General features: G+C 34.3%; 1 protein-coding gene across 9 annotated transcripts in view; it reads right to left on the bottom strand.

Annotated features, from left to right (window-relative positions):
* The window catches only part of RANBP3 (RAN binding protein 3), an 85,989-nt gene that overhangs the window by 41,067 nt on the left and 17,482 nt on the right, over nt 1–27,440 (bottom strand). For 6 of the 9 annotated variants that reach the window (XM_051971781.1, XM_051971785.1, XM_051971782.1 and 3 more), the window contains exons 2-6: nt 25,547–25,602; nt 19,005–19,208; nt 15,091–15,258; nt 2,882–2,918; nt 2,644–2,730 (exon numbers count right to left, since the gene is read on the bottom strand). In XM_051971781.1, the coding sequence (XP_051827741.1) occupies nt 2,644–2,730; nt 2,882–2,918; nt 15,091–15,258; nt 19,005–19,208; nt 25,547–25,602 (552 nt within the window). The remainder of the gene's footprint in view (nt 1–2,643; nt 2,731–2,881; nt 2,919–15,090; nt 15,259–19,004; nt 19,209–25,546; nt 25,603–27,440) is intronic. The other 3 variants (XM_051971786.1, XM_051971788.1, XM_051971787.1) reach the window with 1 other exon arrangement.

The raw sequence follows: 27,440 nt of genomic DNA, 5'->3' as shown, positions 1-27,440 counted from the left end.
AAATTAGAGTACATACAGCATTTGATATACTGATTTCTGCCCTGTTCATCTTCCTCTTTTTAAAGAACAATGTTTGTTATAAGTAAAGGCTCTCTTGAGGAAAAAGTGGTCAAAGGAAATGGAAAAATGTAAATAATGTAAAAACAAAAGATATAAATAAAAAATAAGAATGTGTATATGTGAAACACACACACAGAGTATCTTTTTGATTCTAAGTTTAGGATTCTATTTACTACACCACAATGAATCTTCATCTACATGTCCAATCTCACCTGTTCTCAGAAGAATTCCTAAGCAAGATTAGATTTGGTTAAGTGTCTGGATGGAGTACTCCCAATAAAAGTTTCAATGCATTTCAAATCTGAAATATTTTTAATTATCCATACCATTGCTCTCTTCTTTTTCTACAGATAAGAGATGAATGCCTTTTTTAAAAAGTTGCCCCAAGGTCTAAGGAAAGAGCGATATTTAGTATAAGATGATACAGGATTTCAAACTGGAAAGGACCTTAGAAATCATCTAATTCATCCTCTTTATTTTAGATGAGGAAGCTGAAAATCAGAAAACTTAAGTCTTTACCAAGATCATAAAGGTAGAAGCCAGGATGTGAATCCAAATTCTGGACTCCAAAACTGACAATTAGTTTTATGGTTTATATCCTTCTTCCAAGGAAATGGCTAAAATCCAAGGCTCTTCTTTTGCGCTACACTGCCCTAGTAAAGATGTCTGATGGGCCTCAACCCACTCGACCTTCCCCTGAATTCACAATACCTATGTTTTGTGATAATAGTGGCACTGGATGAATAAAAAGAAACTGAATAATTATATCCTTAAAACTAATGATATGATTTATATATGAAATTTGTTTTTAAGCATGAATAAATCTTCACATAAGTAACATACAAATTAGAATTCTAAATATTTCTAATTTTAAAAATTTCTAAATAGTTAACAAGTTACAGATGGAGAGCACAGGATAATGTTGACAGACATAATGGTACTAAAAATGAATTGGTGGAGGGAAGGAAAAGATAGAAACTAAACCATTTGACCTAATTTAATTCAAATCTTCAATGGCTGCCCTCCTGCTACAGGATAAAGTCCAAACTTTTATTAATTCAAGGCCCTCTCCAAGCTAATCTCAAACCTGACTTTTCAGTTAATCATATCACCTGCCACTTTCCTACATGGGCTCTTTATTTCAACCAGATATTGATCCTCTCCTCCTGTACCTTTGCTTTTGCACATAGTATGTCCTGTCCTCTACCTAGCAATGCCCTCTTTTTGCCTATATATCCCATCCTTAAAGATTCAGCTCATTTATATCCCTCATTAAGACAGTTCTTTCTCCTTGCAAAAGAACCCCCAACATAACTGAGAGTGCAGCATTTTATATACTGGACTACAATCTTTCCTAATTTTTTATGTCTAAGTCTTATCTTTTCAAGTAAACTCTAAGGTCAAGGATAGGGACCTTATTCTCAAATGCTTTTTCTGCATCTATTAAGATAATCACATGTTTTTTTTTTTCATTTGGCTATTGATATAGTCAGTTATACTAATAGTTTTCCTAATACTGAACCAGCCCTGCATTCCTGGTATATAATCTTACTTGGTCATGGTGTATTATCCTGGGGATGATTTTCTGTAATCTCTTTGCTAACATTTTATTTAAGATTTTTGCATCAATGTTCATTAGGGAGATTGGTCTATAATTTTCTGTTTTCATCCTACCTGGTTTAGATATCAGTACCATGTCTCTGTCATAAAAGAAATTTGGTAGGAGGTCCTTCTATATTTTTGTAGGTATTCTTTTCCATTTCATTTAGGTTATCAAATTTATTGGCATAAAGTTGGGCAAAGTAGCTCCTAATTATTGCTTTAATTTCCTCTTCACTGGTGGAAAGTTCTTATTCTCATGCTTTGCTTATTGCTAACTTTGTTTCACAGTGGGCTCAAAAAACACTATTGACAAGATCACAGGATTTGAAGTCGGATAGTTTATCTTGAAGATCCATCAACACTATTTTGTGGAGGAGAAAGTCAGGCCCCCTAAAAGGTAGATCGTCCAAAGTCACATGGGTAGTAGTAAGTAGATCTGGGAGCTGAATACACATTTCAAAACTCCAAATGCAATGTTCTCTGCATTACAAAGTGCATTCTACCTTTTATGTGCCAGTAATCTTGATTTGATAAACGTTCAAATCCTATAATCAAATAATCAGTCTTTAACTTAAAACTGTATAAGTTTTAAGATAGGATTGTTGACTTAGTGTGACCAATAGAGCAGTCCTATAGGGAATGGATACCCTTTTCTCACACCACCTTCTCCAATGTAGAACAACCATTCATAAGAGGGTACTTCTTAGTTTCTAAGAGAGACTTTAGGAAAATCACCCTGTTTCATGTCTATTTATTTAATTACACTCCAGATAAATTATATTTAGCCTTATATTTAACGAAGAACTAAAATAACTTTCTATCTTCATTTTTGATGGAAATTAGGTTTTAGATTCATTTTTTACTGACTTATAAATCACAGCTATTACACTGAGGCAATTGAAGGGTGAAAAGGGAACAGGTGACATAAGAATAAATATACCCTCTCCTCTCATTTTCTGGGATAATGATACATTTTTTTACCTGACTGTGATGGAGGAAATTGAGTTAATGAAGAAGTTCTTTCCCGTTTTACAGGAGGACAGTAATTTCCATCTTCTCGGTCAGAATCTGCAAAGGGTAATGAGAAAAGGAAAACATTTATACACGTGTATGTGTGTGTGTGTGTGTGTGTGTGTGTTTGTGTGTATGTGTGTGTCTGTGTACAGGCTGATCCCTTTAACAGATACTAACACATCCAATATCTGGCAGATTTCCTCACCTTCTCCATCTTCTGGACTTGAACCATCAGCAGATCTCTGAAATAAAAGCATAACAATAGTAAAACAGATTTGCCCTAATAATCCATGTAAATCCTAAAAAATGAATTATAACCTATTACTCCACCAAGATCTATACATACACAATTATTAAAATTACATTCAGAATTTCAACCAGTAGATCAAAGGATGATCATCACAACGAAACATTTCTGTATCTGGCTTATAAACACACATAGATCAAAAACCATTTTTTAAATTAACCTCCCTAGATAATATTTACAAAATAAAGATTAGTCACCATTATTTTCATAAATTATAATGTTTTTTCTAACTGTAGTATTACCTTAAGAGGCCAAAAATATGAGTCTATTTTCAAAATCATTATGCCTATCACTGAAATACTTACTATCTCTGCAGAAGAGCCCAGCAGGCTGTATAAAAGACATGGAATACTAACTCATGGCGCATTCCTAACAAAATAATCTGAATCAAGCCATGAAAATTCACTTAGGTGAGAATTTTTTTTTTTTTTTTTTTTTTTGCCTCTGGCACAAAGCATTAAATTTCAGAACCAAAAATCAAATTTATCAAATATATTCAAGTACATGACTTTTTACAATCTAATTAATTGCCAGAAGACATTAAATGAGAGCAAGATAAGAATTTCCTTATTCTGACTCTAAATCTTGAATTAAACCACTAAATCAGCAATGAAATTGGCCTCATACTATTTTAAAATCCCTGACAAAACAAACATTTCTCAAACAAGCATAGTCCTCGAGCTTGAATTCACTGAAATAAATATTAAGTGCTCAAGCACAAGGTCTTCTGGCTAGTCATTTTTTGATACTCTGATGAGTTAACTAAAATGCCATCTATCATATTATGACCTAAAATTTAATTTAAGAGCAATAAGAATGTTGAGCTTTGAAATATTCAAGCAAATTATCAGGACTAAAAATCAGGTTTGGTTCAGCTAAACCAAGACTAATTTATAAGGAATGATATGATACTGTAGACATAAAACCTTGAATTACAAAACTTTCCCATCTGATTGCAACACCCACTCTGAATAACATGTTCTCTAATGGAACATCAGGCATCTTAATCCAACAATTCCAAATCATATTCTAGCATGATGAATATATAATGCTGAACAAAATGCCACAAATCACTGATGGCTAACTAACCCTATAGGAAAACTCTTTTTATAAAATTTTTCTTCACTACTTCAACAACTCCCTGATCTCATTAATATCAGAGCTCCTTTCAATAGTACAGATTAAAACCCATTCATGTTTTGTGGGTATTTTCTAATTTACATTTCTAATTTCTAATGTGCAGGAAACCTTCCTGAAGCCTTTAAAATATACTAGATATCAATACAGGTTATCAACTCTATTATCTCTCATTCATACTATATGACTATTCCAACTTTTTCCCCTCTCTTAACTACCCATCTATGCGACAATATTAAAAAAAAATCACCATAAAATACATTTCAAACAGATTTTTATGACACTGGTCAACTGGGGCTGTTAATATAGGGCATGAGAAAAAGCTGTCATATTAATCCCATTATTATCAGCAATAAAAGTCCAAGCTGCCAAATAAAAACATTGATTACTTCTTGAAGGATACAAAGTACTGCCCTTTCCTCTTTACAGAATCAGAATCTCAGAGCTAGAGGAGTTCTCAGAAGTCATCTAGCCAACTTATAACTAATCAAAGAAATACAAGCAGTTTCTATCAAGATATCAAATGAAGACTAAAGTCATTATCTCCTCTCAAGCACTTTGGGCAGCTCTGACCTGCTAGGAAATATTTCTTTACAGTAAACTGAAATCTAAATCTTCTCTCCTGTTATTATTTGTTCTGCCTTTAGAGATCAAATCTAATCTTTCCTTCCCCATGAAAGCTCATCAAATACTTTGATAATTATGTATTCTCTAAGTTTTTTCTTTTTCAGGTTAAAAATCCTCAGTCCCTTAATTGTTCTTCCTATTAATGCTCCCTCGTACCTTTACCATCTGAGTCAACCTTCTCTGGATATATGCCATTCTATCAATGTTCTTCCTAAAATGTGGCCCCATTATAGGATCATAGAAATTAAAGCTAAAGAGGATCTAAAAGGATCTTTAAGTCAATCCCCTCATTCTGCAAATGAGGAAACTGACGTCCAGAGACTGAAGGGATTGGTCCAAGCTCACAGTTATAGAAAACAGAGGATTTGGATTTGAATTCAGATTCTCTTGGCTTAAACCTTGTTTTGTTTTCAATATAATCTGTTGCCCTGGCTAAGATTTCTGGTGGTTCTTTCCTTTTTCAAACTAACCCATAGCTCTATATAAGTCTCTTGTTTTCTAGACACCTGACCAGGATAGAATGTGATGGGATTACTACCTACCTTGTTCTGGACTCTGTCTCTATCAATGTAGCCTCATATAGAATTAAGCTTCTTTGAGGGCCATATTTCACTCATTAATTCATTGAATTTTTAGTCCATCAAAACTCCCAGATATTTTCACATATCCAATCATTTGAACACTTCAGAAGTTTTTTAATCTTGTGTCCCTATATTTGTCCCTTTTAAATTTTATATTCTTTTGACCCATTCTGAAGGAATGGAAAAAAATGACAGAATTCATCAGCAAAAGTGATCTTCCTTAAAAGTTCAGATCTGCTATTACCCCTCCACCTCTTAAGTGAGTTCCAGTAGCTCCCTATTGCCTTCAGATTTAAATTTAAAATCTTCTGTTTGGCATTCAAATTCCCTTGTCCCACTTCTACTTTTCCATTTTTCCACCACTCTTAACCCCATATAATGACCAATCCAGTGACATCAGCCTGTGTTATTTTTCACACAAGACACTCCATCTTCAAACTGCAGGCATTTTCTCTGGCTGTCTCCCATTCTCTTCCTTCTTTCTGCCTCTCAGCTTCTTTTACATCCAAACTTAAAATCTCACCATCTCTAAGAAGCACTTCCCTCAAGCCCCTTTACTGCTAGTGCCTTCCTTCTTCAATTTGTTCTATATGTGATCTGTCTTTACATAATTGCTTGCATACTGAGTCTCCCCATTAGCCTGTCTTGAGACCATCTTTTGTCTTGTGATCTCAAATGCTTAGCACAGTGCCTGGCACAGAGCAGGCAGTTAAACAATGTGTAGGAAATGACATTCATCTATGTTCTCTGAGCTGTGCATAAGCTGGCAAATCAGTTTCCTTATATATAACAGAAAGCTGTATTAGACTAGCTAGTTTCTAATATTTTATCATCTTCTAATTTTAAAATTGTTGTCTCACAGCAAATTCAAATTTAAAGTAGCTACTTTTAATTAGTCTTGGAAAAAATAGTCTTCTAAAACTTTGATCTCACAATATCTTCCTGAAGAATCAAATAAAAAATAATGGAGACAGCTTCATGGCTAAAAAGACACATGCACAATAAAGAGGAGAGCAAGTACAGAAAAGTACAAGTAATACATGGGTAAAGGAAATGACAGTGGAATGTATAAAATCCAGCAACTATCAACCAATCAACAAAAATTTATTTAGTACCCACTATCTACAAGGCCCTATCCTAACTGCTGGGGATACAAAGTCTCAAAAAAAAAAAAAAAAGCAACCCCAGCACTCAAGAAGCACAATTAAATTAGAGAAGTCCTGTAAACCACTAAAATATGTGTAATGACTTATTAAGTAAAAATACAACCTGAACTGTGCATTTATTATGTGCAAAACCACAGTACTTCAACTACACTGAAGTGTAATTACTATTTGGGTAAATGACCTTTACCAACTATATGTAAAAACACCCAATTTTATTTAAAATTGAACATTGATAGAATTCTCAAATCCAAAGTTTCAGCCTTTCCTGGTGAGTATATGACCTCCTTTCTCTCCCTGCCTGCTCCCTCCCCTTTTTTTTGCAAAAAGGCAATCTGCATGAGCTTTCCAAGAACTTCCTCTTCTCTAAAGCTAGTTCAGTTAAATAAATTTAATTCAGCATTTGTTAGGTGCCTACTATGTGAAAAGTAGCGAGAACATAGAATAAGCTCTCGGTAGAGAAGGGAGAATGAGACATTCACAATTATTTAATGCAACTTTTCCAAGTGCAAAACAGAAATGAATAAAGTACTATAAGAAATAAGAATAAGAAAGTACCATAAGAAATTTTTATCTAGGGAAGATTTTATGGAAAAGGTAGCATCTAACCTGAGATATGAGGGAATCAATTTCAATATGCAGAAATAACAAAATAGGAGTAGTTCCAAAGAAAGGCAATGACAATGCATTTTGACTTCAAAAATAGTAGGAATTAAAAATATGAAAGAAAACTGGACCTACACTGTGGAAGATAATGAAAGCCAAGATAATGCATTCATATTTTATTTTGTTAAGGCAATGGAGAATGCTGCCTTAATCTTAGATTTGGCTTGAATAGGGAATTATATAATAGGAAGAGTATTAAGGTTTTGACATAAAAATGGATAGCAAAGACTCAGTATCATTAAAAAAAAAAAAGATCAATTAGGCAGCTATTTCAATAATGCAGGTGAGGGTTGATAATGGTCTGCAGTGAAAATAGAGAGATATTATGGCCTGTGGAATACAACAGATTAATTATAGAGAATGAAAATTATATCTAGAATTGAAGTTGATTTCAAAATTAAGATCCCAGTAAATTGAAATTTACTCAGCAATAATGTATATACTGGGGGAAGGCCAAGGTTAGTTGGGGAAGAAGAGTTCTACTTTGGATAAACTAAGTTTGAGAAGTCAATGGAACTTACAGGTGCAGCTGTCCAGATTTTTTTAATGGTCCAAAAGAAGAGGAATTACAAGGCAATTCTAATAGACTTGTGATGGAGAAAGCCATCTGCATCAGAGAGCAGACCACAACATTGTATGTGGATCACAACATTGTATTTTCACAATTGCTGTTGTTTGCTAGCTTGCTTGTTTTTTTCCTTCTCATTTTTTCCCCTTTTGATCTGATTTTTCTTGTGCAGAATGATAAATGTGGAAATGTTAGAAGACTTGCACATTTTTAACTTAGATTTCTTGCTGTCTAAGAGAGGGAGAAGGGAGGGAGAAAAATGTGAAACACAAGGATTTGCAAGGGTGATGAAAATTATTTTTGCATGTATTTAGAAAAATTAAAAAGCTATTGATGGGATACAGTTTCTAGGGGAAATGTGGCAACAGCCCTGAGGCCACTTGGCTTTGGGAGTGCCATAATTCCACAACTAATGTTGGCTATCAGATACTAGGGTTTCCAAGACAAATGGTGGGGTACTCTTCCACTTCCACTTCCAAACCATAAAATTCAATTTTGAGGGGCATAATAAAATTAGCATACCAGTGACATGAAGCACAGATCTCTCCTTTTCTTATAAATTTATCTTCTCACTCCTAGTTCTTTGCTAAGTCCTTTTGGAACTTCAATTGGCATTAAAAAAAAAACTTTGCCCCTTGACCTGGACATGGGTTCAAGCCTGAAAATTCTTTTGACACACCTTATGACACCAGTCTGTAACCCCAACCTTTTAGGATCTCCTTCTGAACCTCAACACTATTTTTATCTGGAAGGAAGGGAGGAAAGGAAGGAGGGAGAGAGGAGGGAGGAGGGGAGAAAGAGGGGAAGGAAGGAAAGATGGAAATCAAATAAGGCTAGAATTATTATGCAGTGTGGATCAGAGAAGGACAATGATATAGAGCTTTTCATTTCCTATATAACTTTCGTTTCTCTGCCAGGGAGAATGATCTTCAGGCTAGGAAGAATAGAACAAAAACAGCTAACAGAATTCATACTAAATAATAGTGAGAAGTTGTCACCGGGTCCAAATGAATGAAAGGGCAAATGAAACTGCTGAGCCCATTGTCACTTATCTCTTTTAAGATTATTAAAAAAAATTTTCTTTTGGAGATATAAAACAGCTTTGGAAAAGAAAAATGTTATCTTGATTGTTCTTAAAAAGAGTTGTCAAGAGGGTCAAAATCTGCAAATTATAGACTAGTGGGCTTGAGTTTAATTTCTTAAAAAAAAATTTTTTTATTAAAGCTTTTTAATTTTCAAAACATATGCATGGATAATTTTCCAACTTTAACCTTTACAAAACCTTGTGTTCCAATGTTTCCCTGATTTCTTCCCACCCCCTCCCATAGATGGCAAGTAATTCAATATATGTTAAATATATGTATTTCAACATATTTAACACGTATTGGACTACCTGCCAGCTAGGTGTGTGGTTGTGGGTGTGGGAAAGGAGGGGAAAATTTGCAATAAAAGATTATGCATGAGTTAATGTTGGAAAAATTACCCATGCATATGCTTTGTAAATGAAAAAAATGTATTTTTTAATTCATATATAATTTCATATATTATAATATACAGTTTAATAAATATATATGTTAAAACTAATACATGCATACATATTTATACAATTATCTTGCTGCACAAGAAAAACCAAATCAAAAAGAAAAAAAAATGAGAAAGAAAACAAAATGCAAGCAAACAACAAAAAAAAAAGTGAAAGTATTATATTGTGATCCACAATGAGTTTAATTTCTTTCTTTCTTTCTTTTTTGGCTGAGGCAATTGGGTTTAAGTGACTTGCCCCGGGTCACACAACTAGGAAGTATTAAATGTCTGAGGCCAGATTTGAAATCGGGTCTTCCTGACTTCAGGGATGGTGCTCTATCCACTGCGATCCCTAGCTGCCCGGCATTGAGTTTAATTTCTAAGCAAAATTCTAGAATATGCTAATACTATCTAGTATTTACATAGCATTTTAAGGTTTGCAAAATCTTTGCAATTATCTCACAATCTTCACAACAACAATAACCCCGAGAGGTAGGAGCTATTAATATTTTATAGAAGAACAAACTGAGGCTAAAATTAAATAATCTGCCTATGGGAATGTGACAGAATTTGAACTCAGGTCTTCCTGACTCCAGCCAGGTACTCTATCCCCTGCAGCCATTTAGGGATTTTTTTTTTAAAGGAATAGTTGTAAATATCTAGAAAAGGAAGCAATAATGAAATGACAAACAAATTCATCATGAAATAATCATGCCAGATTAACCTCATTTCCTTTGTTTTGGATAAGGCTAAATTTGAAGATCAGTACAAGGTTGTAGATGTAAATTAGCAAGAGTTTGGCTTTTTCAAAGTCCCTCGTATTGTTGTTATGAAAAAGAGGGAAACAAGAACTACTAGATCAGCAAACTATCAACTAAGTTCATGATCAAAGCCCATAAACTAAGAATTTTTTGTGTATTCTTAAATACACAAAAAATTTATAGTTCTCTACCACAGTTTGCCCACTCCTGGGCTAAATGATATTACAACTAAGCCGATTCAGAACTGGTTGACTGGCCAGTTAAATCCAGAAAGTTTTCAGTAGTGTCTCCAAGGATCTGTACTTGGCCCTAGGCTATTTGACATTTTTATTAATGACTTGGTTTTAAAAGTATAACTGGCATACTGATCAAATCTGGAGATTACACAAAACTGGAAATAGTAGCTAAACAATTAATGATAGGACTGAAAAAAGATCTTGATAAGCTAAAAGAATAGAGCAAATCAAATTAGATTTTTAAATTCTGTTCTGTATCTGTGCTTTTTTCATTGTAGGAAACTCTTGGTAAAGGAACTTCTATTTTCCAAAAAAATCAACAGTTGCAATTGATTTGTCCATGGCATTCCTAATTCCAACATGAGTTCTCTATCTACTCTGCTAAGCTGCCAGAAATATAACAGAAAGAAATGTAAAAAAAAAAAAAAAAAAAAAATCAATCAATTTCACAAGCTAAAAAGAGAGAGGCCTGTCTTAAAAACAATCTGAGAAATGTAGTGATCTGAAAGCTTGATGTATATATTATGATTTGGCATCTAAGAAAACTAATCAATTGGGAAAGCAACTGGGAAGCAATGAGAACAGCAAAACCATCCAGAACAGGGCATTCAGTTATGGATGCATTTTAGGAGGACATAGTGACTATGGAAGAATCATGGAGGGCCTTGAATTTATACCATAAATATTAGTTGAAGGAAGAGCTGTTCAGCCTAGATAAGTCAAGATTTGGGGAAGAGGGAAGGATGAGAATGGAGAAATGGAACATGATAATGTCTTTTAAATATTTAGGGCTCTCATCTAGAAGAGAGATTAGAGACTTCTGTTTGCTCCCTGAGTACAAAACCAGAAGCAATTGGGTAAAAGCTGAAAAGAATCAAATTTAGACTAGACAGAAATAAACTTTTTAACAATGAATACTTTTCCAAAAGTGTTCCTTCAAGGTTTGGGTTCCTATTCACAAGAGAACTCCAAGCAAAAAGCTAGATGACCATTTGTCAGGTATGTTGTAGGGGGATTCAGATATAGGTTGATCTGAATTTATCTCAGAGTTCACTTCCAAGGATTAGAGTGTGTGATGTGATAACCAAAACAATGACAATAAGTGTGCACATAAGCCAAGGATAAAATCACAAAAGACAATCACATTTAAGGAGAGCAAAATTGAGGGAAATACTTAAGCATAATGAGAAGGATTAGTCAGAGGAATAACAGAACTATATAAATGTTAAATGCCATGGCAAGAGTGGAGTGAACATCAAGCTTTTTAAGAGATGCTTTTTATCCCATCCCTTCTTGATTTGTAAGGAACATCTTTAGTACACCTAAAACTTCCTTCTCTAGCAATTTCAACATTTTCTTTGGCTTCAAGACTTGGAAAACCTGTATTCATTCTAGCTACCTTACTATTTTTCTCCTTTTCACTGTAACATATATATATATATAGCATCCTACTATATACATAGCATCTCCATTTCATCACTACTTTCACATGCTATTTCACTTCTTTGCTCTACATAACTAGTAAAGCTTCTCTCTTGAAAGTAATGACCTTTTTACTGCAAAAAAAAGAATGCCTTTTTCATTTACTGCTCTCATTTCTAATGAAATCAGAAAACCTGAATTTGAGTCCTGCTTCTATAACTCAGCAACATGATGCAAATTACTTCACCTTTTGAGATTTCAGTTTCCTCATCTGTAAAAATGAAAGAATAAACAATCTTCTTTAAAATCTCTGCTCTGCTAATGCACAACAATCTAAATACAACATTCTAACTCTTCAAACTTCTTAATATGGTCTTGCCATCCCTTCAATGTAGCAATTCTCCCAGTTTCATTCTTCAGCTTTTGATCTAGGGAGTTCATCTATTTTCCCTAATTCCAACAAACTGTTGTATACTTCTAAATCTTTATCTTCAGTTTTCTCAACTTAGTTGTAGTCAACAGATTTTGGACTCACAGGATTTCTTTTTGGTTATCCTACCCATCACTTTATTTCCCAAACAAGCTCTCCTTTGTAAAAATTTCCAGTCTCTATTCCCACTAGGCTAGAAATTACATTTTTCCTTCTTCACCTCCAGTAGCCTCTTAAGCTCTATTGACTAACTCAACTCCCTGACCTTAGTTTCTCTCCAGCATTGCTGGTTTCATTTTAATTCATTTAGATTTCATAAAACAAAGAAAAAATGTTAATAATTTAAATATGCACAAGGGACAGGAAGCTGATTGTTAAACATTCGTAAGCACACCGATAACATTGTCTCAGCCCATATTTAAATTTGGAAAAGTTAAGCACAGAAAGATCTTACTTCAGTTAATAAAATGTTTTTGGCCATAGCATTTAATAAAACTAAGGCATGAAGAGATTTATTTGATCTGTGAAGGTAGTACATATATGGATAAAAATGAAAATCTTAAAGTATTGAAATATACTGTCTTCAACAGTTCATTAATTATCTCATGTGTGTCTGCTTAGTTTCCCTAACTAAATGAGTACTTTCCTGATGAAGAAATCATCTTCCTCTTATATTCCCTCCACAATCTCACAGGAAGTATTCAGTATAGATTTGTCAAATTATCTTAACCAAAATGATTGCTGACATCATTTCATAAGCCTAGATTGCAATGAGGTTACTGAAATTAAAAGCAGTTTAAATAGCTCTTGATCTACAACAAAATGCTATTACACCTCTGTGCTTCTTGAAAATATCTGAGCTCTTCCTTCAGTGAAACAAAACTGAAGGTTAAAATCAATTGAAATCTACAAATAACTATCTACATGAATATAAACTGCTTGCATTTTTGTTTTTCTTCCCGGATTATTTATACCTTCTGAATTCAATTCTCCCTGTGCAACAAGAAAACTGTTCGGTTCTGCACACGCATATTGTATCCAAGATATACTGTAACCTATTCAACATGTAAAGGATTGCTTGCCATCTGGGGGAGGGGGTGGAGGGAGGGAGGGGAAAAATCGGAACAGAAGTGAATGCAAGGGATAATGTTGTAAAAAATTACCCTGGCATGCGTTCTATCAATAAAAAGTTATTTAAAAAAAAAAAATAACTATCTCCATCACTAAAGCAAGACCATGACAAAGAAATGGAGAGAAGCTATTGGTCCAGTCAATTATAGATTATGGGGAGAAACTCTTCAATTTCTATATTCCTAACTTCTAACACAGTGCCTTGTACATAATTCAGGCTTAATAAACGCTTGTTGAATTATTAACTACTTGGTACCTGGAGAAGGCTGAAGTTGAATGGACGGCTGAGTTGACAGTGAACGGACAAGAAAAACAGAGCTTCTACAAACAATATTAATGGGGAACAACTCTAGTAAAAACATTCATCTTATCTGCTAATACGCATAAAAATTGTCTAAAATGATTCAGCTGAAAGAGCACATTAAAGCAATCAACCCTCCATTACATATAATAATAGAAGAGGAGAAGTGGGGCAGATAACATGAAAAAAAAGTCCAATTTTGTTCAACTTGTTGCTGCTCTATATTCTATTTCTTTCTACTTTCTATTCAGATTTCTCCTGTCCTTTCCAATTCTCAATCTATGAACCTATGTCCAATAATAAGTTTGAGGATAGACAGCATCACTTAATGCCCACCGTCTCTATCTAAAATTGAGGTTTTTTTAAGTTCACTTGCATCAAAGGAAGGTTTAGTAATATTATACCTTATATTTACGTACTGCTTTGCTATTTTCAAAAAACTTTTAGATAGATCATCACATCTGAATACCACAATTACTAGAAGCTGAACAGATATCATCCCCATTTTAAAAATGAGAACACTAAGGCTCATAAAGGAAGTGGCTTGCCCAACATCACATAGCTTGACAGTGACAGCCAGAATTTAATTCCAGGGCTGAAGACTCAAAGGTCAATGCTTGGGAGTAAAGCAAGGTCTTTTCCCCTTTCAAGTTTTTTCGGGACACAAATAAATTAAGATACTCTTAACTACACAAGAGATTTTTTTTTTTCATTTAAATACTATAGGTAATTGAGTTAGTCCTTTTTTTTTCATTTAAATACTATAGGTAATTAAGTTAGTCCTTTTTTTTTTTTTCATTTAAATACTATAGGAAATTAAGTTAGTCCTTTTTTTTTTTTTTTTTTTTGGCTGAGGCAATTGGGGTTAAGTGACTTGCCCAAGGTCACTAAACTTGGAAGTGGTAAATGTCTGAGACCAGATTTGAATTCAGGTCCTCCTGACTTTGGGGCTGGTGCTCTATCCACTGCATCACCTAACTGCCCATTAGTATCTTTTTAAAAACAATTTTAGGAAGGAGGGGAAGAGGGCTGTGTAATTTTAATATATGTGTGTGAATAAGTCCCTTTGAAAATAACTTGCAATGCACCCTACCTATTCATTCCCCCCCATCCCCAACCAAACTATTACCTACCAGTGCCATCACTAAACTTTTCTTTCCCTCCTGAATTAGTCCAAAACCCCAGAGGAAGTCACTCTGCCCCACTCTAGACTTAAGAAAGAAACCAAAATGTAGTTAACTTATGTGCAGAGTACTTTATTTAAAATAAGTTAATAAATAAAAGAATAGTTCACCCAGATAATCATCCCTCTAACACTATCCTGAAAGATGGAGCATTATGAACTTTCTAATTAATTCAAAATTGAGAAATACCATTTCTCAGACAAATCATTATAACAACATTTGTGAAATAGTTCTAACAACATAAAATCATGATATAAGAAAAAGACTCTTGAGAAATAATCATTTCTTTTAAGAGGATACTATGGAATGCCCTTTCACTACTGCTAAAAGTTTTATCAGTCCTGTAAACTTAGGGAAAATATGCAGAGGTAGCCACCTTACAAGTTTCTTCTGTTGGAGTCAGAGCTTTCTCTGCCCAGGAACCAGTCGTAGCCCTGGGTGAATGAGGCCAGATTCTCTGAGATGGATTAGTCCCTGTAGCCGAATATGACTCAGATGTAACCTCTAATCCAGCATGAGATTGTAGACTTGGAAGGCTTCTGTCCTTTGTATAAAGGATGAAATGGCATAAATAAAAGTAGTTTTATTTAAAGAAAAACAACATCATCCTCCCTCCCTCCCACAGCACATGATGCCTTCTACTTGCTTAAGCTTGGGATAAAAAAGGCACTTGCCAAGGGAAAGTCAAATTATCATGTCAGAATGTTACTCTTCAGCCTTGGTAATTCAAAATATCTAGGGCTGCAAGAAGATTAGGAGTGGAACTGGGACAGCCTTCTATTCCCCAATTGCTCTCTAGGTTTTAAATGAAACAGAAATAAAAGAGTACCCAATTGTTAAATGCTATGGAAATAAAGATGGGAGTATAATCAAGAAAAATACAACTTTCCACCCAATGCCCAGAAGAAAAAAAGGGCAACAATTTCAAATCAAACCCTTATAGAGGATCCTGAAAAATCAGTACTGCTTGTAAACAGAGTATCACTGTTGGGTTTGGATTCAAAAGACCTCAGCTCACATCCTGGTTCTACCACTTACTAGCTGTATGACCTTGGACAAGTCCCTTGTCCTCTCTGGGCCTTGATTTCCTCCTTTGTAAAGTAAAGGGATTAGTTAGGATCAAGTGTTCTTAACTTGGGACAGATTTCAGCAGATCCATTAACTTGGATAGGAAAAAAAAAAAAGTACATCCTTATTTTCACTAGCCTATACCTGAAATTGAGCATTTTCTTCAATTACTTAAAAACATTATTCTAAGAAGTGTTCACTGGTCTCCCTGGATTGCTAGGAGGGTCCAGGACATACACAAAATTTAATACTCTCCATAATAGGTGATCTCTAGGGTCTCTTTTACATTTAATATTCAGTAAATCTGTGACCACACTTAGGAGATATCTAAAATGAATTATAAGCATTTTATGTTTTTATTCTGCCCACACACTATTTATTCTGACAAGCATTGTCCATTGATTGACTAGTAAAAGTCCTCTTTTATAAAATAGCAGATAAAAAGACATTTCTGTTTCTTGGAATGAGGGAACTGGTTTAGAACACAAACACATTAACTATTAAGTTAAAAGCTGTAAAGGTTTGAATTAGCATCATTTAATAAAGTAAAACTCCATAAAAGCCATTGTTTGAGAGCCAAGGAAGTATTTGCATTTCAACTTCTGTTACAGGAATCAGAAAGTAAAAGATATTTTATCTATCAAGAGTGTCAACCTAAAATATTTCAAGGTTTCTACATATCCCTAGATTTAGTCCTGGTTGATTTTCTCAATCTAATAATATGATGAATTTTTGAAAATGTCTTACTTCTTATGACCAATATGACCAAGTCTGCTATCTTTCGACAACTAGGCAGTTGAAAAAAAGTTTACTTAGTATTAGACCCTTACTGGCTAACGGTCTGATTCATATGAACAATAATAATCTTTTATATTTAGCAATATATAATAAAAATTCTATTGTCTCTGGTTTTGAAATATTCCCAGTGTCAGGAAATAGAGGAGAGCAAAATAAAGCATAATACATGATGTCAGGACAAATATGTTATTTTCTGAACTCTATTCCATTAAAGAGCTAAGATTTATCTTAATTAAAAGGATAAGTATCTCATCTGTGAATACTTCAAAGTATCTGTACTGCCCACATGTCAAATGTAGAGAAGTTGTGTGATCTGAACTCATGTAAGCAGTGGCCATAAGATCATAGGTTCTCCTGAGTAGATGGTCTTTTAAGTTGAGTGCCTTGAAATTCAAGTCCATTTAATATTGTCTTCTATTTCATCTGGTATTCTGAAAGTTTAGGATTTTTTTCATGTGCAGTAAGGGAAGCCAGCTGGCCTGAAAACTGTGATGCAAGTCACTGCTGACTACATGCAGATACTATGACAATACCATTAAAGGGGAGGGAAGGAATACTTTTTTCTCCCTAGAACAATTCAGAAATGACCTTCAATAAACAGTTTCTCACATACTGGTTTCTTCACATGTTGATGCATCTTAGGATTCTGTCTCAGAATATTTTAAAATGAAGTCTGACTTTGTTTATCAATGTTAACAGCTGACTGGATTGCTAAGAATCAGAATTTTTAACAACAGGTTCATGAGTTTCAGGTTTAATGTTATGTAATGATAGATATTCTCACATAAAAGATTTTGAGGAAAGGGTCGTTCTTTGGTGGGAGTGTCTAACAGGAGAAATAAGCTTTGAAATATAAAAATCGTACAAAAGTTATCTTGAAGATTAGCTGAAGCACCAACATTTCCAAAAATTAAACAATTTTTTAACTTTAACTTCAAAATTCTGATTGTTTAAATTATTTACATCTTAAGTCTTACCTATCCTATTCTTCTTGAGAACCAGGATGCTAGTGAAGTGTATCAAGATCCTGTTGGATGGATACATCTGTTGGACAAATATTATCTGTTCTTGGGAGAACAAGAAGATGCTAGAAAACTTGTAATTTATTTTTTTGTATACACTAAAGCCAAAGCTGGAATAATGAACAATATGAAACCTAGAATAACCACTTAGGAGTTCCTTGGCAAAAAAAACAATTTTCTCCTGTTCATGGTGGTTCTCATAAAGCCTACACTAGCACATCAATCCTGTGAGAAGACTTGTCCAGTGATACTTGGATGAAACTAGTTTTTAGGATTAGCATAAATTCACTTTGCTGACTAAAATACTCATATTCTTAAAAAACTAGGTTTTGTTATAGGTCTTGGCATATGATGATGATGATGATAATGATAATTTCTTTAGCACTTAACAGCTTCTTTCAAAATGCTCCTTCTATGTAAACATAACTATCTTCTCTTCCTGAAAGTCCAAGTATTTGACAGTTATAGGTAATTTAACAATCTCCTTAGAAAACTATGTCTTTTGCACTAAATAAAATATATAAAAGATAGCTTAAGTCAAGAAAGATATTGAGGAAAAATTCATTTTCTACGTCTAGGATTTCTTTTACTTCCAAATATAGGATCCTTTCAAAAATGTGGATTTTAAACTTCAGTACTTCATTGATATATTGAGGTCATCTCTAAAGTCTCTTTTAAAAACAAAACAAAAACTTTCTCCTTTGAATCATATGAACAAGATATGAAAATATAGTTTTTCTGTAGAAACTTTTTCTTTGATAATGAAACAATTTGATTTTCTTCATGTAGAACTGTGCCAACAAACTTCATAAACTTAAGTTTTGTGTTTTGGTTTTTTAATTGGCTCTCTTCAACTATAAGATAATCCCCAAAAGTCTTAATAAAAATGATAAATTCATGTATATTCAGAGGACTCCTTTCCTTTTCTTGATCTGACTTTAAGTCAGCAATCTACCTAAACTCTACCTGAAAACAATCTATCTTGAATTAATCTTGTTTAAACTGGATTAAAAAATTCCCCTTCTATCTCAAAGGAAGACCTGCTTTTTGGATTTATGAGGCATTCAAGAATAATGTCCAAGTACAGAACAAAAGAGACAAATGATAAAGAAAGTGTCTTAATTTTATTTTGCTACCTATTTCTTTCACAATTCATTGGTGAAACAAGTTTCTATGGATATACTCCATTAGAGAAGTCTGAATTTAAAGGAAAATTAATTTCTGCTGACTTTTTATTTAAATAAACTAGAAGGAGCTGAATAATCTGTTATTTTCCTCCATTAGCATTAACTGTTAATTATTCTAGGACTTGGATCCAAGAGAACAAAGGAAAGGGGCCAGGAAGTATACTCTAAGTTGAGATATCCTGAGCAGTAGTAGTACTGGGTAGATTTGAACTTACCCCTGCCAGTTCTTGTTGAATAGAAGTAGGCTGGGCTTCAGAAGCGGGAGGCGGAGAAGCTCTGGCTGAGGCACTAGCGGGAGTGGAAAGCTCTAAGACATGCTCACCAGCTGACTCTGTGTGACCCACACCATGGTGGGGGGACTCAGCCTTCCCCTGAAGCTCCTCTCCCGAATCCGACAAGCCTTTTTGCTCTGCAGAGGACTGGGAGCAAAAAAGACAATTTTTCCTTCAATGCACAAGCTGCAACATGGGAGAGTAGTTGTCATAGTGCCAGGATAGCTAAATCTTTTTAATAACTTCTGCCGATTACTGGGAGGAGCTGCTCCAGGCAGAAGTACCAATGAGCAAAAGCACAGAACAGGTTTAAGAACCTGTTTAAACAAATAAGGTCTTCCAAATCAATAGCAGAAAAAATAAACCAATTTGGATCTGCTGCCAATTTGACTCTTCTAGAAGTTCTCAGATGAGATCTGGGAAATCTGGGTTGATTTTCAAAATTTCCAACAAAATCCTCATACCTGACAGATATCTGACAGTTGTCTATAACTAAAGTAGTGGTAGCAGAGTGGATAAAGCACTGGATTTGGAGTCAGAGAACCTGGTTTCAATTCAACTCTGCTACTAGCTAAAAGATCCTTGAACAAGATACTTCCCCTTTCTAGGACTCAGGTGGATGAAATTATATCTAAAGTCTTTTCCAGCTCTAAATTCCATTATCCTATTTTTTTTCTTCAGTTTGTGGCACTCAAAAACAAAAATACAGGTGTTTCCTCCCCTCATTCTTGATTTAGAGTGACTATTGATAGAATCTAAGTGAAATGAAAATGTGTATATATTGTAGGTATAGAGAAAGCTACTGAACTTAGGTAAACAGACTAAGCTCAGCAAACCAATACAACCAAATCAAGTTGGGCAAAGGGTTTAGCCTGAGAACCTATAAGCCCTCTGGATTCCCAAGGAATAACTTTAAACTGATAACACCAGTAGGGAATAACAATTTCATGGACCTTTATCCCAGACTTGTTTTGCAGGAATTTAGGCACAATTTTCTGATTGAATTTAAACTTGTTTTCAAATATCATTAAACCTAAGAATCTCAAAATTTGCAAAGATACCCTCAATGTACACAATCCAACTCATACTTAAGTAGAAGTCTCATCAACAATATTCCTAATATGTCTCAATTGGTCATGCAATTTCTCCTGACATACCACCAGTGAGAGTGGAAATGAATGATTAGCACTCATCTCCTTTTCACTTTAAGATAATTTTAATTGTTCTTTCTTACATTTATTTGAAATCTACTACTCCTAGTTCTACCCTTTGAGGCCAAGAAGAACAAGTCTTATCCTTCTATTTCATGATAGCTCTTTAAACACATGAAGAGAGCTTTCAAATATCCCTAGTTCCTTCTAGAGAGCTTTTTATTACATAGTTCTGAGTTGTCACAAAATGGCGTAATTGCTAAATAAGCGATACAGATAGTAAATCCTGATAGGAGTACTGTTCTATACTTCCTAAATATATCCAGCACACAGGACTACACTGAACCTGCTACCACAAAAAGTCCTATTTGATCCTGTGGAATTAAAGTAGTAACATAAAATATATATAAAGGGGACTTAAAATAACTGTTAACTGATCCATATCACTAACTGTGGAACATTTCAATAGTAATCTGAATAGGTAATTGGATAGAAATAACCTAGAAGGAAATATAAATAGCTATATTTATCTATGTATGAAATCACTTTTTCCCCAAAGAGAATCATCTGAATTAAACAAAAGAGAACTAAGTTAATAAGTATACCCAACTTTTTACTTCTGGATATAAATGATCAAATCCCATCACAGCAGGTAAATGCTCAAAATCTAGGCCAAGAAATTAATAAGAACAAAAATCAGAGGCCTAACAAAATTCATCACCTTTGGTTAAAAAGTTTTATTACAAGTCACTAATATTAAAGAACTTCACACAGCAAACCAATTCACTCTCAACAACAATCTTAAGGTTTTTACAATGAATTAATCAAATGATTAACATACAAAGCACTCTGAAAATCTTAAAAAGCATAATATAAATGTTACCTATTATTGTTACAAATAACCAGAAAAGTCCTTCTTCCTTAAAGTTTTCCAGTATTACATTTGTATAAATCAAACATCTAGAATTCATTAGCTTCTGATGTCACTTAAAAATACAGCTTTTATGTTTTTTTGTTTTATCAAGCATACTTAATTCTATATAGTCAGTACCTTCAGAGTTTTGGAATTGTTTTAAACACAAGAAACTTAACATGCACCGTCTTTTACATCAAATCAGTATTTTAAAAATCTACAATAATCTCCACTTAAAGTGCTATTCTAACACTTGAAAGTGACACTAACTCTTTCAGGAATCCAGCTTATTAAGATAAGGAAAAGTGATTAAATTAATGGAAATAACCAACACTAATGATATCACTGCATTGCACTACCTTTTAAATGATTCTAAAGTATATTTTTTAAACCAAATGGCCAGTTATCTTGTATAAGCTTCAAAATCACCCCTTATTTCTAAAATGCTCATAATAATGCAAAAACACAGTGAATTTAAAGTGGCTAAATACTCCACCTCCCAACTATTCTATTCAACCCTCCCTCCTACTATTTTCACTTTCTGGCTTTGTTATTTATCTTTCAAGTCTCAGCTTAAATTGTACTTTCTCTAAGAAGCCTTTCCAAATTCTCCTAAATCTTAGTGCCTTCCTTCTAAAATTATCTCCAAGGTGTTCTGTATAGCTCATTTGTACCAATTTTCACCATTTAAACCTCTCCTTCACAACACCCACCACTAAAGTTCAGACTCTCCTAATGTCAGGCCTAGACTCAAATCTCCCTTTAGAGGATGGGCTCATCCTCCACCCTGGCTCTCAAACTAATCTTCCTAACTGCAGATCTATCTGACTATGTCACCTGAGGGGGAAGAGGGATTTTCTTCAATAAACTCCTGGTTTATTGTGGCTACTGATAAACGTAAAATCCTCTGGCATTCATAGTTTTTTATACTCCCATAATTCCAATCTTCTTATACTTTAATACTTCACTACACTCTTTTCCCAAATACTATACAATCCAGTCATACTGGCTTCCACCTAGCTGCTCACCACCCCCACACCTCTTCCTACTCCCCACATCCCAAGCATTTTCACTGGCCTTATTTTCATCTTCTGGCTTCCTTCAAGGTCTAACTAAAACCCAACTTTCTACAAGAAGCTTTTCCTTTATGCTAGTGTTTTCCCTCTGTGTTCATCTCTAATTTAGCTCATATATAGATCTTGCCAAATCTTTTTGTTATTTTCATATTGTCTCTTCCATTAGAGTATTAGCTTCTTGAAAACAGGAAATGTCATTTATCTTTTTTTTTTTGTTATCTTCAGTGCTTAGTACAATGCACAAGCACATAGCCTTTCTTTGGATCATCTACATTTAGCATAGTATCTAGCACATAGAAAGCACTTAATAATTGTTGAATGAAACATTTAGCTAACATAAGCAAATGGGAGAATGGGTTTCTTTTACCCAGATAAAATGATGGTTCCACCTTGCAGCAATTGTTATTTTTTTCAACTCCTGATCCAACACTCCTCCTCTACTACTGTCTATCTCAGACTATCTCAAAGTACTAGAGCGAAAAGAACCGTGCTGCAAATGTGGTGCCCCTTAACAAATAAACCAATCTTAGGAGTTTGTGCTGAACATGCAAAAGAGATGGAATTAGCCAGTAGCTAAATACAAGGCTTCATTCTCCTTGTCTGTCAATATAACTGCAGCAATTGCAAAAGTTCTGTGAACTGCTTCTGTTAAGCACTAAATAAAATGTGCATTTAACAGAGTTCTGTTAAACTAGGAGATAGTCTTGCATTCCGTATGCAATCCTATTGCAAACTCACATGTTTGCTGGGAATATAACAGAAGCTAGATTAATTCCCTCCTTGTAAAGAGAAATTAATTGACTTTCTCAATAAACAAGTATATTTGCATATATGTACATATATGTGTGTGTACACACACAACACACAACTAATGTTCCAATAGTGTTTTTAAACATCAATTTTTATTTAAACCAAGATTTAGTAAATAGAATTTGAATGAAGCTATTTTTCTAAAAAATACATATTTACAAGGTTTTCTTATTTGAAAAGGTGGGGAGAAAGAAGAATGGCTTTTTCCTGTCCCAATCATGTGTTATAATTGATAGTAATTATGATTAACAATAAAGGAAGCTTAGATAATAAGTAACAAAAAAAAATCTACTAAACACTATCTTAAGAAGGTAAGTTATAGTGGTTTTTGCAAGCTTGCTTTCACGTCTAATCTTGTTTGCAATAGCAAATAAAGGAAACAAAAAGCACACATTTAATAGACATTCTGATGCACTGCACTAATTTTTTCCCTCATTTGTAAGAAACAATGAGAATAAATGCATTATGTTCATTTCAATATTCAGTAGTGTCATAAACATACTACCCGATGGAAAGATACCTCAAAATGGGCAACAACTGGAATCACTGAAATTTTAAATGACTAACTTTTAGGGCTTTGTGGAAAAACCACAATGATCTTATGACAAAAGTTGCTCAGTCAGCTCAGTACAAGATATTAAGATACTCTACACCAAGGCACCAGGCACTTAAATGCAATCTTTCATATGGAAAACTATCAGGGAGTTTTCTTCTAGCCAATCACATCTGTTTACATTTAACCACTGTATTTATTTAATATTCTATGGTAACTTTCATCTCACAATGAAACTAAACATACCAATTCCTTTACTAGTTTCCCCAAGGAAGCCATTTTTCATGTTACCTGCAACTTCTTAATGTCTTCTATGTTTGCTGATGTCAATACAAATGTGGCTCATTTTTTTTTTTTAGTACTGAAGTATTTACAGTCTCTGAACAAGAATCTCATATTGAAGTTAACAATAATTAAATTCACATAAGCTGGTTCTTAGACAAAAGGCAGCTTGTTTGCTAAAAGATTCCTGAATTTGTGTTCCACTGTCAAAGATTTTGAGAATCCAGAGTTATCTTATCATAAGGCATTTAAAAGTTGGACTTTTGTTGAATCATTAACAATTATTCTGATTTAAGGGGAAAAAAAAACACCCATGTTCATACACTTGGAAAATATAAAAGTAAAACCCCTTCTCATATGTTTCCCACGCAATTTCATCACAAATTATATGATTTATAAGTGCCTCCTTTGGGTCACATAGCAATGGAACTGCAACTCCTATATCAAAGGACCAAAATCACTAGTAACTGTAAAAGAGGTGGTTTATCAGTAAGCAACAAATAGTTCTTTAAACGCCACACAAACACACACACAGAGAAAACTTCTGATTTTCTTAATTACATATAGCTTAAAGAACGGTCAATTTCTATTGTGAATATTAAACTAAAATAGATGATTTAAAGGATTTAAACACATAGGATAATTAACTCTAATACAACCATAACCCTAAAACATAATCCATCTGGCAATGCCTCCATACTCATTTCTTAACAACTTAGGAGCTTATCTAGAAAAACTCTTTACATAGAATATTTAAAGCACAAAGAACAAGATCTATAAATAAACAAATTAGTCTAGGGAAGACGGCATCTTTATTCAGAATGGAATAGAACATGAAAATCACTTGGATTATCAAACTCTGGATATTTTTCATGTCTTTCTTTAGCAAAGGAATCAATAATGGAAGGAGGTTAAGTCACTATTTGATAAAAAATACAAAATGTTAAGTGTTATAAACCAGGTGAAAAGTCAAATAATACAAATCCCTTTAAAGTTCATATTAATACAAAGGGAATTGTGTGTGCAACAAAAGGTAAGATTATTTTTTTAACCTGGTTTAATCACCTAGTCCTCTCTGTGATAACTTCCTGTAAAAAATGATCCAGAAAAACTAATCCATATGATATTAGGATCATTTCTAGATTTGTAGATAATACTTCCAGTAACAGAAAAGTATTATACGATTTTCATGTTATTTTCCACCCTCCTGGATTGACCAACTTGATTTTAGCTGTTTTCTGTGACCCAACTATGCATTCTACTAACATAGTTCGTGAGCAAACCTAAAACTCATTTTGAAAAAATGCCTTCATAGGTAAAGATGCCAAAGTTGTGTTATCAACAGTAACAACTCAAAACAGGCATATTCCAAAGAGACAAAGTGCTAAGAGAGATGTGACAGAAAATATTCCTAAAGGTATGAACCGTATTAATTTTTTCCATTTTAATATCCACTTCTATCTCATCTCATTTTCTGAAAACAGAATTCTCTCATCCCATAACAAAACAATCTGATCATCAATCCCAAAGTAACCTTATGGCATAGGCCTCCCTCATTCTACTTCCAAAATTTCAGCTCTGACACTCTTTCTAGGTTTCCACAAGTTTAGAACAGCCTTCTGCTATCTTATTCATCCATATAGGTGAAAAGCAGGATAAAGAAACCAACGCATATAAGATATAATTTACTGGCCCCTTACCTTTTGTCCTTTATCCTTCTGAAACACAAAGACAGGTGGTGCAATGGCAGGCTTTTCTGCAAAAAGAAAAATTGGTTTTTTTCCCCCCAACACTTAAAAACAGAACACAAAAATACCATCATCTCCAAAGAACATCATATGAGGCAAAACAAAATAGCAGTGAAAAAGTGAAACCACATTGCATATATTCTCTGGAAGCTTGTCCCTCCCCTCTCCCACGTCCCCCCTCCTGCCGCCGCCCACCCAGCAAGACCACTTGGCCAATAGCAAACTTGTATTCTAAACTGACATACTAATTTAGAAGATCAAAACAGGGTTTTGTCAGTTTGGGAATTTAATTTTAAGAAATATTGCCAAAGGAATGAAATGGTTATCACAGGATAATGGGCACAATGAAGGAGTAGCACCAATGTGGGACAAACAAATGAGACAAGTTGGATGGTATTTGAAATTTTTCTCATTCACTATTTTGATGCATTTCTGTCCAGCAGCTTGGAATAAATGATGACAGAGAGCCCTCTGTACCCACTAAGAGTGGCCAGAACTAGAATGTCCCATCCCTTTCTCTTTTCTGCCCACTTCTGCCAGAAGTTATGATTATGCCAAGATAGGTTCAAGAAACCCAAAGGTGTCTCTTGATCCAGCAGGTTCTAAGTAACTTCAGGGAAAATATAAGGTAGGTCCTCTTGGGAACCTCTCCTGTTCCCAATCCCACAACTAAGTTATGGTAGTTAACGGTCAACCCACTCTGTTGTCTTAGTCCCTAAGCCATCTTGATTCCAACTCAGCTTCTGAGATATTTATGATGAGTCCCAGTTCATCTTCAAAGTTCAGGGTTCAAGTATATGCCCCAAAGCAACCCAAAGGCAGGCAAGCAGTAAGAGCTAAGTGGTGATTGCTTGTGACAAGCTAGCAAGTTCCCATAATGTTATTATAACAAATATTTTGGAGTATATCTGTGTGGAGGAAAAGCAGAACATAATACTTATGGTAAAATTCTATAGGGCAGAGACATCCAACCCAGAATGCAACTCAGTAAAATCACAATATCTCTGCCATATTCTTTTGATGTTTAGTAAAATTCAGTTAATATGTTCCAAGAAGCCCTTTTCACATTCCATGTGGCAAACACAGGGTCTTCACAAGATCTTGTTTTGAGTTTCACTAATATACCTTCCACAGTACAAATCCCAGTTACTTTTCTAACAGTATATGATACAATCTAAGAATTGATGTAGCTAATATTCAGTTGTAGAAAGGTCAAAACTAGTCAGCTCTTCACAGGAGTTCTTTCTCATATTAATATGTTCCAAGAGCTGGATATGGCTCTGGAACAATGGAGATGTCATTACTCTATTTACCTCACTTGGTTTCTGAAAATAAGCCTCCCTAAAGAAACCCTCTTCATTAAGAGAGCATAGCACCAATTTATGCCTAATGCTGAGTTAGACAAAGAGCTCTAATACCACTACACACCTGTCAGATTGGCTAAGATGACAGGGAAAAATAATGATGAATGTTGGAGGGGATGCGGGAAAACTGGGACACTAATGCATTGTTGGTGGAGTTGTGAACGAATCCAACCATTCTGGAGAGCAATCTGGAATTATGCCCAAAAAATTATCAAATTGTGCATACCCTTTGATCCAGCAGTGTTTCTATTGGGCTTATATCCCAAAGAAATACTAAAGAAGGGAAAGGGACCTGTATGTGCCAAAATGTTTGTAGCAGCCCTGTTTGTAGTGGCTAGAAACTGGAAAATGAATGGATGCCCATCAATTGGAGAATGGCTGGGTAAATTGTGGTATATGAATGTTATGGAATATTATTGTTCTGTAAGAAATGACCAGCAGGATGAATACAGAGAGGACTGGCGAGACTTACATGAACTGAT

This window comes from Antechinus flavipes, chromosome 1, assembly GCF_016432865.1.
Source record: "Antechinus flavipes isolate AdamAnt ecotype Samford, QLD, Australia chromosome 1, AdamAnt_v2, whole genome shotgun sequence".
NCBI lineage: Eukaryota > Metazoa > Chordata > Mammalia > Dasyuromorphia > Dasyuridae > Antechinus > Antechinus flavipes.
The sequence above is the reverse complement of the archived record's forward strand: the minus strand, read 5'-3'. Positions and strand labels throughout refer to the sequence as shown.